Raw genomic sequence first — 11,596 nt, forward strand, 5'->3', positions numbered from 1 at the left:
ATTCGACGAATGAAACGAAGCCGCGCGCTCGACGAACCGGTTGACCCAGATGAAGTGAAATTATCGCGAAAAATTGAGAAAGAAAATCGAACTGCTTTAGAGGCTGCGTGTGTCGAGAGCGTTAGTCTCATGTCAAATCCGTCAGCCAATCAATCGCCAGTCAAAACAAATCATAGTCCGCAAATAAACTCAAAATCATCGTTACCAGGCAAACAACTTCCTGCATTAGGATATTCATACGCCGTAGTTCCTAATCAAACATCATCACCCATTCATCGTAACCAGGGACAACCGCATCATACAGGCAACTCAATACCTTTAAGTACTTTTAATCCCAACCCTGGTGACAGGGGGACAGGAAATACATTCGTTTCGTCTGGTAATCATAAACGAAACGAGCCGTTGACGAGAACAGAGAGAGACGGAACTACTTATCAAGTTATAAATAAAACAAATGACCCAGGTGGCTCGAATAACGCCATTACGATAGTCTAGCATTACGTCTGTATATAGTGTTCTTGTTATTTATTTTATAATGAAAATCAAGGGAAGTAACCCAGTGCTTTAAAGGGGAATAACTCTGTTGAAAGTTGTTAAGGGAGGTGACACAAGGCTGTCACAATCATCTTGGTGCCATTTCCAGGAAAAAATACTATTGGCTGCTACTGAAGGAAGATAATGATGATGCTTGTGTTTGAAAGGGAAATAACTGTGTTTGAAGGTAAATTTGCTTTGAAGAGGAATAATTCATTGGTGTAATTCTGGTGCTTGTATTACAGGGCAATAACTGTTAGAGATGATAAACATAGTCCTGAAGATTCTCAAGGAATGTAAGCAAGGTGCCTGTGGTTAAAGGGGAATAGCTGTGTTGAAAGTTTGTCAAGGGGGGGTAATCCTTATTAACTGTGTTGACTCTTCTCCATGGAAATAAGCCCGATACTTGTGGTTGGATGCAGAATAACTGATGTAAGTTTCTCAATTCTAAGGGGAGGTAATCTATATTCTTGCGGGAGGTTCTATGGTGTCTGTGTAAAACAGGACAATAATTGTTAATAGTCCTGAAAGGAATAACTGTGTTGTTTGGACTTTTCTCAACCAAGGGCAGTAATCTATGTGTCCCGAGTTCTAGAATCTTTGGGCATAAACAAAACATTTGTAAATATGTAAAATTCATTATGATTCTAGTTTGATTTCTTAGTCCAAAAAATATTAGAGATATGAAAAGCATCGAGAGTTGTCTTTCCCTGTTTTTGTCTGCAGGAAAGATAACTCTGTTCAGTGTATTGTAAATAATTGTAAATATTATAAACACAATGGTGTAAATTAGAGTAAAATTTTAGGATAATTTATATAAAAAATGGTGTGAATGTTTATTAGTTATAATTTATAATACAATCTAAATAAACAGTTAAATTATCTCCCTTTATTACAGTAATCTCCCTTAGTGGAGTTGCTTCCCTTTTCTGTATCACTTATCACCGTTGCGTTTTTATGAATTGTTAGTTTTAAGGAACTGGTTAGGTACCACAAAAATCTCGATTTGGGCTCAAAGACAACTTTTCCTATATAAAGTGATTTAAAATTTTGGAAAATTAGTCAGGGTCAGGCCAGCCTCAGTTCTGGGGGTAGGAATTGGCAATACCTTGTCCCCACCCTCATAAAAACGCACCATTATATACTCTTTCACAGTTGTTATAAAGATCTCTGGAATTTAATTAATTATATTCAGAGAAATTCCTAGTTATCTTTCGTTAAGAATGTTGTTTGTTTAAAGAGTTACCCACCTTTCTCTTCACGCACCTTTATAATGCACACTTTATTTCTTTATATATTATCTCCCTTTCTAGACCTCATTACCTCTATATTTTTAACCTACCTAGTTACAGGACAAGGGAAACATTTTCTAGTAGATGTAAAATATTCTCAAATTCTAATTAATGGGAAGCAACTCCAATTATATAAAATGAGAGATAGACCACAGAATTGTCAAATCCTATATCAATTTTATTAACAATTGATATTTTAGGGGGAGAGGCAAAGCTGGGCCAGTTTTACTTTTAGGGAGGGGATCAGCCACCCTTTAAAAAACACCACTGCACATATTTTAAAAAACACCAAGCACAAGTCACTTGTTTATATTGAACCAGTTGTTAAAACCATACTCTGTTACTGTTAGTACCTGTGAATTGATAACTGTTTGATAACAAACTAGTCAGGTAAGTTATATTGTGTATCATGATGAAGAGAGAAGATGGAGGAACTACCAGAGTAACCAGAAGATAGATGATTAACTATGTACAATGTAAGATAGTCATCAGAATTGATATTAGAAGATATTCTCAACAGAGATAATCAAGAAAGAAGAAGTTTAAACTTTGAAGATACAAACGGAAATCAGAAATTTGAACACAGGATATTTTAAAGGTAAGAAACATTCATTTATCTTATCAGCTGACCACAAACTCTCTGTCCCCCACCCATTCAATCTCATCCCCATCCCCCCTCTCCAAATCTTCTAACTTTAAAAGGCCAAGATGGATTCAAAGGCTGACAAACCCCGGTATATTCACTAGGTAAATTTCTCTTCTCTCATCTTTATCAATGAACTTTCATTTTGTTTAATGTTTAAGATTTGATATTGCCTTAATTATTTTATTTATAAGAAGCTGAATACATGAGTTCAGTAGATGGAGTTAAAATGTTAGAGAGATGTGGCCGTTAAAGACAAGAGAAGACAACTATGTTGAAGAATAAATAATATCAACATGACACTATGTAAGTATTAATTGAGAAGAGATTTTACCCTCATTTCATATTAACATTCTTCCTCTCCTCGTTAATTAAAAACATTAACTTAATGATGATAATATACATATATTGAGTGTGTCTCTTACATATGAACTGATATTTTCTGATCTGTGGTTTCACCGGAGGTTAACATGCCATCGTTATTACTGACAGTGTCACATGACCTATATCCATGCATGACGTCTACCTGAAACAAAGTCATTTGTTAGTCGTTCAATATAATTTAATTTAGATATTGCCTATAAACCATGGAGAGAAAGCGTCATTGCTCCTTTCCAAATTACAGATTTTGTCTAAGAAATACATGAAGAATAACTAAATGTGATACTAATTCTATATGGTGCTAAAAACATTACCTCGTGGAAAATGTCTGGTTCTAATTCCATCTAAAATTTCTGGCTAAAATAGAAAACATAAAAACATTTGTTAGAAAGAAAGAAACAACTATATTTTACTAGGATAACAAGTTAGATTCATAAGGGCCCTGTCTACCAGCTGGTCCTTGGCCAAACCTCTCTGCATTGTTCTTTCCTGGATTATCCGTACCCATTTACAGCTGGGTCAACTGGGATTATGAGTGAAGATGGCTTATTCAAAGTCATTGGACTATCACATGCCGAGATCAGAACCCACAGATGCCATTCACTCGACGTAACCAAGCCAATGGAAGTCATATTAAGAACCAATGATCCAACCAACTGTGTTATAAAACCTCACAAAGTTGTGTATTTCTTACCAGAGATTTACGTCGTCCTACAATACTAAGATCAGTATCAGTGGTTCGGAATCCAGACGCTCGTCTCCTAGCAACACCATTCCTTACATCTTCATTACATAAACAATGGAGAAAAAATATCAACATTCCCTGCAATACAATCAGGATTTTTTATCCAGTCTTCTCCAATATATCATTTGATTTGGAGGACCAGACTGTCTACTGAAGGTGCTTGCTTAATGGAGGGCCAGGTTGTATATGAAAATATTTCTTTTGCTCTTGATTCATAATTGAAATATTAAACCCAGTAGGAAATGGAGAGCAAAAACTCTATATTGAAGATCTCAAAACTGTTACCTGTAGAGAGTTCCCAATAACAAACATATATCGAAACCAAATTGACAACGGAACTAGTAGACTTAATATCCAGGTCATTCCTAGTAGAGGCAATAACATTACCATAGCTCGTAGACTAGCTCTACAAGACAGAAAGGGTTGAGGTCAACTGTTATTGTACAATAGATTTGAAAAGAGATCACCTCATTGGGAAGGGGGGTTTGCAGATTTTGGAGAGCACTGGTTGTGGTGGAGGGTCCAAGGCCCAAAAATTACCTGAATATGTCACTGAGTAACCAAAGTGATCAGACAAAGATAAAGGGAGATAACTATAATTCCTCACCTGACTCTAGCAGCCTCTGTTTTCTGTTTGTTTGTTTTCAAGGTCAAGAAAACTTTCAGAATCAAACCCAGAATAATCAGATTAAACTGAAAAGATAATATAAATGCTCATGACGCCCTTCCATGACGTAACTACCCCTGCTTGTGGGTTTTATTTGTTGTTCATTTAGAGCTGTAGAAATCACAACATTAGGGTGGTGAATACTATATGCTCATATCAAACCATATGACACTCGTCCCGAAAGCTTGTGGGTTCTTTTTATTGTTCTTAAGGAGCAGTGTTGTCAACTGAAAATGTATTGACCCCCCGCACGTTACAGGGATAATAATGTATTGGTCCCCGCAGGTTACAGGGATAATAATGTATTGGTCCCCACAGGGTACAGGGATAATAATGTATTGGTCCCCGCAGGTTACAGGGATAATAATGTATTGGTCCCCACAGGTTACAGGGATAATAATGTATTGGTCCCCGCAGGTTACAGGGATAATAATGTATTGGTCCCCGCAGGGTACAGGGATAATAATGTATTGGTCCCCGCAGGTTACAGGGATAATAATGTATTGGTCCCCGCGGGTTACAGGGATAATAATGTATTGGTCCCCGCAGGTTACAGGGATAATAATCTGATATACTTACAAAGACTATTAACAACATTGGTCCCATGAAAGCCCAAATCAAACCATGTTCCAAAGACAGCCAACAACTATAATAAAATAGTATACAGAGTTATATCCCTTAGACCTTAGATCACGACTTGCCCCTTTTATGAACATTTCTAGATTCCTGTCAAGGAAAGTGACATGTCTGTCCCTGAGGAAGAAGCCTTTGTGCTCTTGAAAAAGGTTGGACGTAAAGACCTAACAACACTGAAGCTTACCTATCACCAGGACCATTCCCATAGTTCTGGAATTCAGAGCCAAACGATATCAGCACAATCACTATGGGTAATCCCCAGCCTATTAATAGATAGCGTACTTTATTGTTGCTATAGTTACCAATACCACGTGTACATGTAACATAGAGAGATAATCCTTCCACCAACATCCACGTAAACGCAGACAGGAAGAAGAAATGTAACAAAATGGCCACCAGTTTACAAATTTCCTGAATAGAAAATATAAAAACATTAAAAGAGAGAGAACTTTTCTCAAGTTTGTGGAATATTATAGGATAGATTTTGCACTGTTTCCATCTTTGTACAGAGAGAAATGAAATAGAGTTTTGTGTCTTATTTTGTGATTTGCTCTCAAGTAGGTAAATGAAGACGTAGGCTACAGAGAGAAGAGAAATTATTACCCGATTCTCTTGGTATTCATTAGTAACAACAAACACAAGTTGTCCACAAAGTAACGAAATACATAAATTAGTATGAATAAATATTCTTTCTTTTCCTAAAATCCTGAAATTAAATAATATTGTAAATAATAAATGTATGTGGTCTGGATTAGTCTATTATTAATAAGAGTTACTTCCCTTCTTGTCAAGTAGAGTGGCTAGCCTGTGACAGTAGTAGGATTGCCTGTAATGTTATATTGTGGTCTGGATTAGTTCCTTCTTAACAAAAGTTACTTGCCATCTAGTGATACAGAGTTGCTGACCCTTCAATTGCTTTTGTAGTGCCACATTGTGGTCTGATTTACTTTTTTTCTTAACAAGAGTTATTTCCCTGAGAGAAAAAGCCTGTCCATTGAATTTGTTACAAACAAAATTGATGTTTGAAAAACTTCCTTACCGTAGATAAAAGTAGACAAAAATTGTCATGGATAATCCTAAAATGGAGAAGCTGCACCCAACAGAAGATACTATATGTAGAACTTTATCATTTAAGTTTGAAACCTGAAACAGAGAATTCACCATTTATATGTCCAGTTGTTATTGTTCATAAAACAGATGACACAGTCAGGTTTTGTATAGATTATCGCTAGGATTTCATAATCCTGCATATTCCATTCATTTATTTTTATTAACTACTAACCTACTGGTATTTGACTTTAGACATTCCTACTGGGTTCGGTAAACCCTCTATAGGGTCAGTTATACAGTAGGCTTCATGACTTACTGGTATTTCTTCATCGTAGTAGAGAACTAAAACAGCGAAACTAGTCAGGTGATCACAACTACACGTCGTATGAGTCTCATTCTGAGAAACAAGATGGCAGCCTTTGTTTGACCACATCTTCTTAACAACATTCCAATAACTACAAATTCTTTTAGACTTGGATTCAGTTCTGTTCTGAAAAAAGGATAAAATGTATGATGTAAAGCATTCCTTGCAGAGAGTTCACAAGGCTTTTGTTCCAGAGTTGTGTTATTTGACGTTTTCTGTTGTGACGATCTTTTTGTGGAATTGCAGGAACCACTTTCGTCTGACTGGAATGGACTGGAGCATTTCCATGCTATCAGTGTCCCTGATACACATAAAAAGTTACAAAACCTCCTTACAATTCTTTAAGAATAATATTTTATAGATTCAACCTCATTACCTCTCCTCCAAAATATTTCAAAGTAAAATTCACGGCGTTTGATTGGTTGACTGTCTGTCTACTCGTCTTATTGTCTGTCACTGATTGGACAGTTACTGATATCACATGACTACTGAAGTCTGTATGGCCACCATCTTGATATGTACTGGGTATTTTGGTGTCAAGGTCATTATACAAGACAATGGAAACTTTTCCTGAAATTAAAAATCAAGCGTCAAGTCTTAGGAGGGGAAATAAACCATGGCCGCATGTGCAGCAGGCTTTGCATGTTTAAGATCCCTGGACAGTTGAAAATCGAAAAAAGAGCAGGCTAATGCTGCTGTTCTGGCAAAACTTTTCTCATTGCACACTGCATGGTGTTGCCTGTCTTTATTAACCCAATAAGCTACAGAAGAGTAGGACATAAACAAGACATTCAAAGAGCTTGAACCATACGGTTGCCTTGCCCCATTTGACCCCTAACAATTCTACTTGTAGCCTACATTAGTTTCAATATTAATGAGTAAGAGAGATTGCTCTACCTGTATCTTCAAAAATATTAAAATTCAAAAAAATTTCTTGAAGATCAAAGAATCCAAACTTTATTTCGACTGGTTGGCTTGTATTGTCTATTGTCTTGACTTTTATATCTGAGAAAAAAAACATTCATGTTACAATGATAACAACTTAAGTTCATGAGGATCCTATCTATCAGCTGATCCTTGACCAAAACCTCTTGGTAATGATTTTACAAGTAGAATAGGTTCAAGGGTCCTTTCAAAGCTGTTATTGACTTAGCAATGATTCTCTCAAATTCTATCTATCAACTCTTTCTTGGTCAAACCACAAGGATCCAGTCTACCAGCTAATTGGTATTTGATTTTTACCAGACGTTAAAGGGTCTTTCATGGATTCCAATATACTAGTTACATACCGAATCCCTCCAGGATTTGATCCATTTCATCAACAATGGCAGCACATACCATGTTCTCCATAGCAACCAATATATCTGAACTTTGACCTGGTCTTCTGGACCAATCAGTTGATGGCATGGTGAGAACATGTGACATGCTTTGTGCATACAGCTGAAATAAAATGATGTGATGCGCTGGTTTCGTTCCAATTATGATAACAAGGCCCTGTGTGCTTACTTGCTGATGCCTCAGAAGTTGAAAAATGAAAAGATACCACTGTCCTGGCAAAAATTTCTTTCAGTGCACACTGCATGGCATTGCTTGTCCTCATTAGCCTGTGGTGATAGATTCAGTAATAGATTTTCACAGATTTTGGAAGAATCCAAAAAACTGAAGGCCTACCACAAAGTCATCTTCTGAAACAGCTGGGACGTCTGCTAACTTGATTAATGCTCTGAGAGCAATGTCAGTTGATACACTCTTGTTGCTATTGACGACTGCTTCATGGACACCAGTGATGTAATCAGTTACCTCCCCTGGTGAAGCATCCTGGAGATTCTCTTTGTCTAAAATCTCCACCAGTATATCTTTAGATGCTGGCACTGTAGTCTGAAAGGCCAGATTTGATACATGTATTGGTGGCTGTTCAAATCTCCTGTAGGTTAATCACACATACTTGTTTTCAAATTTGAAAGAGAATTTCTACAGGGTTAGGCTGTCCTCAAAAGTATCATGGATACTTACCAAAAAAATAGTACTGGTGTGTGGCGGCCCTGTTGTCAAGGATGTATTAGTTTTACTGATCACATGACCTATGACACTTTTAAAATCCAAACATTGTTTCGCCCCTACTACCACACATTCTGTAAAAAAGACGAGAAAGCTTTTTAAAGAAATTTTCTAAGGGCTCGTTCCAAATATAAATTTAGTAAACTTTGTATGTGAATATCAAGCTCAATTCCAAACTGATAAGTCCTGTTGCCAGCTTGCAATTTTTTTATTAATTTGCCTGAACGCTAAATTCTTAACAGAAATCTGGAGACTGGTCTGATTAAGCTAATTAAAACTAATCTTACTGTATTGACAAAGATATGAAGTTTTTAAACTACAATCTACAGCTGTTAATGAACTTCCTGTTACTGACACACATTCAACACCATCTTTATCATAACCAAGTATGTCAGTTGTTGGCGGGAAAAATCTCTCATTTGTTGTCTGTCCTGTGCCATTGATCCAGAAGTATTTGTATTCCACCATTCTTGCTGCGTTCGGTTCTCGTTTAACTCCAACAAGTAATTTTTTAGTGGAGGCTGCCATGAAACAAACAGAAATTTGTTGTTTCTTCAGATCAAGGATATTGAGGCTTGGTGTAGACTGCAACACTAAAACGAAGGGTAACCTCAAGTTCCTTGACACTTGAATCAAGTCAGCTTAGTGGAAAGCAACTTAAGAACCATGGATGCAGTAGAGGAAGGCAGGATAACTAGAGCCATGGCAGCACAGGGGTGGAGTTTGAGGTCTCAGGGGGGCAGCGACACTAGAACCCTTGGGTATTGGTTATTTTGCAGGGGTGAGGGAGAAAACTGCAAATATTGTAGAGGGAGGGGGTTACTCACCAATATTAAGATAGCCTCGAACCGTATCTAATTCTTGAAAAGATTGGAATTGAAACAGTTTCCCGCTATAATCTCCACATTCTTTTAAAGAATCAGCCAGATTATTGGGATTTGAACCCGACCACACACAATAATCATTATATTTTACTCCGGAGGGTTTACATGGTTCTAATATTTCTGGAACTGAAACATGAAATTAGAGTCTTGAATTACCTGGTAAAATTTCCCTCATTGCACACTGCTGGTTTACATTAGCTCAATCTGGATCAGTAAAGCATGATGAAGAGATCTAATTTCACCCCATGTATTGAATAATCATTCTTGTAAGTCCTCATAGACCCAAACTCTTCAACCACCTTGCCAATATTCTAATTGGACTGATTTAAAGTCAGTTTCAGTGATTGACCAATCAGAACGTTGGTACACTAAAATCAGCATAAGGCCCCAGAACCCTTTTCAATTGAAATGAATTCAACTAACCTTCAGCATTGGCAATAGATGTCATAATCAATAACAGCAACACAGCCATTTCAAAATATATTTTCATGTTACCACAGAATTCTCTAAACTTTGTCATTGTTCAGAACTGAAATCACTAGACCTACACACTTCAGACTGATAATAACTTTACATTTAAAACATGAAGTTTCCTTAATAGACATCATCCTGTAACCATGGTATTATCTATATTTCAGTATTGTACAGCAGTAAACTAGAACAGATGATGTCTTGATGCTGTGAAGATGATTAAGATAAAAAATATAAGACCAATACATCATGATTTTAATGAAGTCTTCGTGATTTTCTCGTTCCAATGTCAACAAAGCCTTGTATTTCAAACGTTTGTTTTTGTCTCTTATCTTTGAGGTGACTGTTAGTACCAGCATCTGTCATCTTTATACGCCTTCTTAATAGTTTGAACAAATCAATATACCAAATAATCAATAGATATTATTAGCTATGTGGACTCTCTTAAACAGATGTCTAGTTGACAAACATAAATAACAAATAAACAATACTACTATGTGGACTCTCTGAAAGGTGTAGGACTTTAATAGCATTGAATGCTTTAATGTGATATATTTCATGGTAGCTTTAATGTGATTTTCTTCAATGTGATTTATTTCATGGTAGCTTTAATGTGATTTTCTTCAATGTGATATATTTAATGGTAGATTAATTGTGATATATTTAATGTGATATATTTAATATGATTTATTTCATGGTAGCTTTAATGTGATTTTCTTCAATGTGATATATTTAATATAATATATATAATGTGATATATTTAATGGTAGATTAATTGTGATATATCTAATATGATTTATTTCATGGTAGCTTTAATGTGATTTTCTTCAATGTGATATATTTAATGGTAGATTAATTGTGGTATATTTAATGTGATATATTTAATGGTAGATTAATTGTGATTTTCTTCAATGTGATTTATCTCATGGTAGCTTTAATGTGATTTTCTTCAATGTGATATATTTAATGGTAGATTAATTGTGATTTTCTTCAATGTGATTTATCTCATGGTAGCTTTAATGTGATTTTCTTCAATGTGATATATTTAATGGTAGATTAATTGTGATATATTTAATATGATTTATTTCATGGTAGCTTTAATGTGATTTTCTTCAATGTGATATATTTAATGGTAGATTAATTGTGATATATTTAATGTGATATATTTAATGGTAGATTAATTGTGATATATTTAATGTGATATATTTAATGGTAGATTAATTGTGATATATTTTATGGTAGATTAATTGTGATATATTTAATGGTAGATTAATTGTGATATATTTAATATGATTTATTTCATGGTAGCTTTAATGTGATTTTCTTCAATGTGATATATTTAATGGTAGATTAATTGTGATATATTTCATGGTAGATTAATTGTGATATATTTTATGGTAGCTTTAATGTGATATATTTAATATGATATATATAATGTGATATATTTAATGGTAGATTAATTGTGATATATTTAATGTGATGTGATATATTTAATGGTAGATTAATTGTGATATATTTAATGTGATGTGATATATTTAATTGTGATATATTTTATGGCAGATTAATTGTGATATATTTAATGGTAGCTTTAATGTGATATATTTAATATAATATATATAATGTGATATATTTAATGGTAGATTAATTGTGATATATTTAATGTGATGTGATATATTTAATGGTAGATTAATTGTGATATATTTAATGTGATGTGATATATTTAATGGCAGATTAATTGTGATATATTTAATGTGATATATTTAATATAATATATATAATGTGATATATTTAATGGTAGATTAATTGTGATATATTTAATGTGATATATTTAATGGTAGATTAATTGTGATATATTTAATGTGATGTGATAT

The 11,596-nt window shown here is 34.7% G+C and overlaps 1 protein-coding gene across 1 annotated transcript; it reads right to left on the minus strand.

The window, feature by feature from the left end:
* Positions 1–3,511: 3,511 nt before the first annotated feature.
* On the minus strand, positions 3,512–5,303 carry LOTGIDRAFT_140348 (hypothetical protein; the record flags this gene model as incomplete). Its single annotated transcript, XM_009050173.1, has 5 exons — positions 3,512–3,673; positions 3,881–3,995; positions 4,203–4,288; positions 4,842–4,908; positions 5,083–5,303. Coding segments are annotated over 5 exons (651 nt in total), but the record flags the coding sequence as incomplete, so codon positions are not given.
* Between the last annotated feature and the right edge of the window lie 6,293 nt (positions 5,304–11,596).

This window comes from Lottia gigantea (genome assembly GCF_000327385.1).
Source record: "Lottia gigantea unplaced genomic scaffold LOTGIsca_146, whole genome shotgun sequence".
NCBI classification, from domain to species: domain Eukaryota; kingdom Metazoa; phylum Mollusca; class Gastropoda; family Lottiidae; genus Lottia; species Lottia gigantea.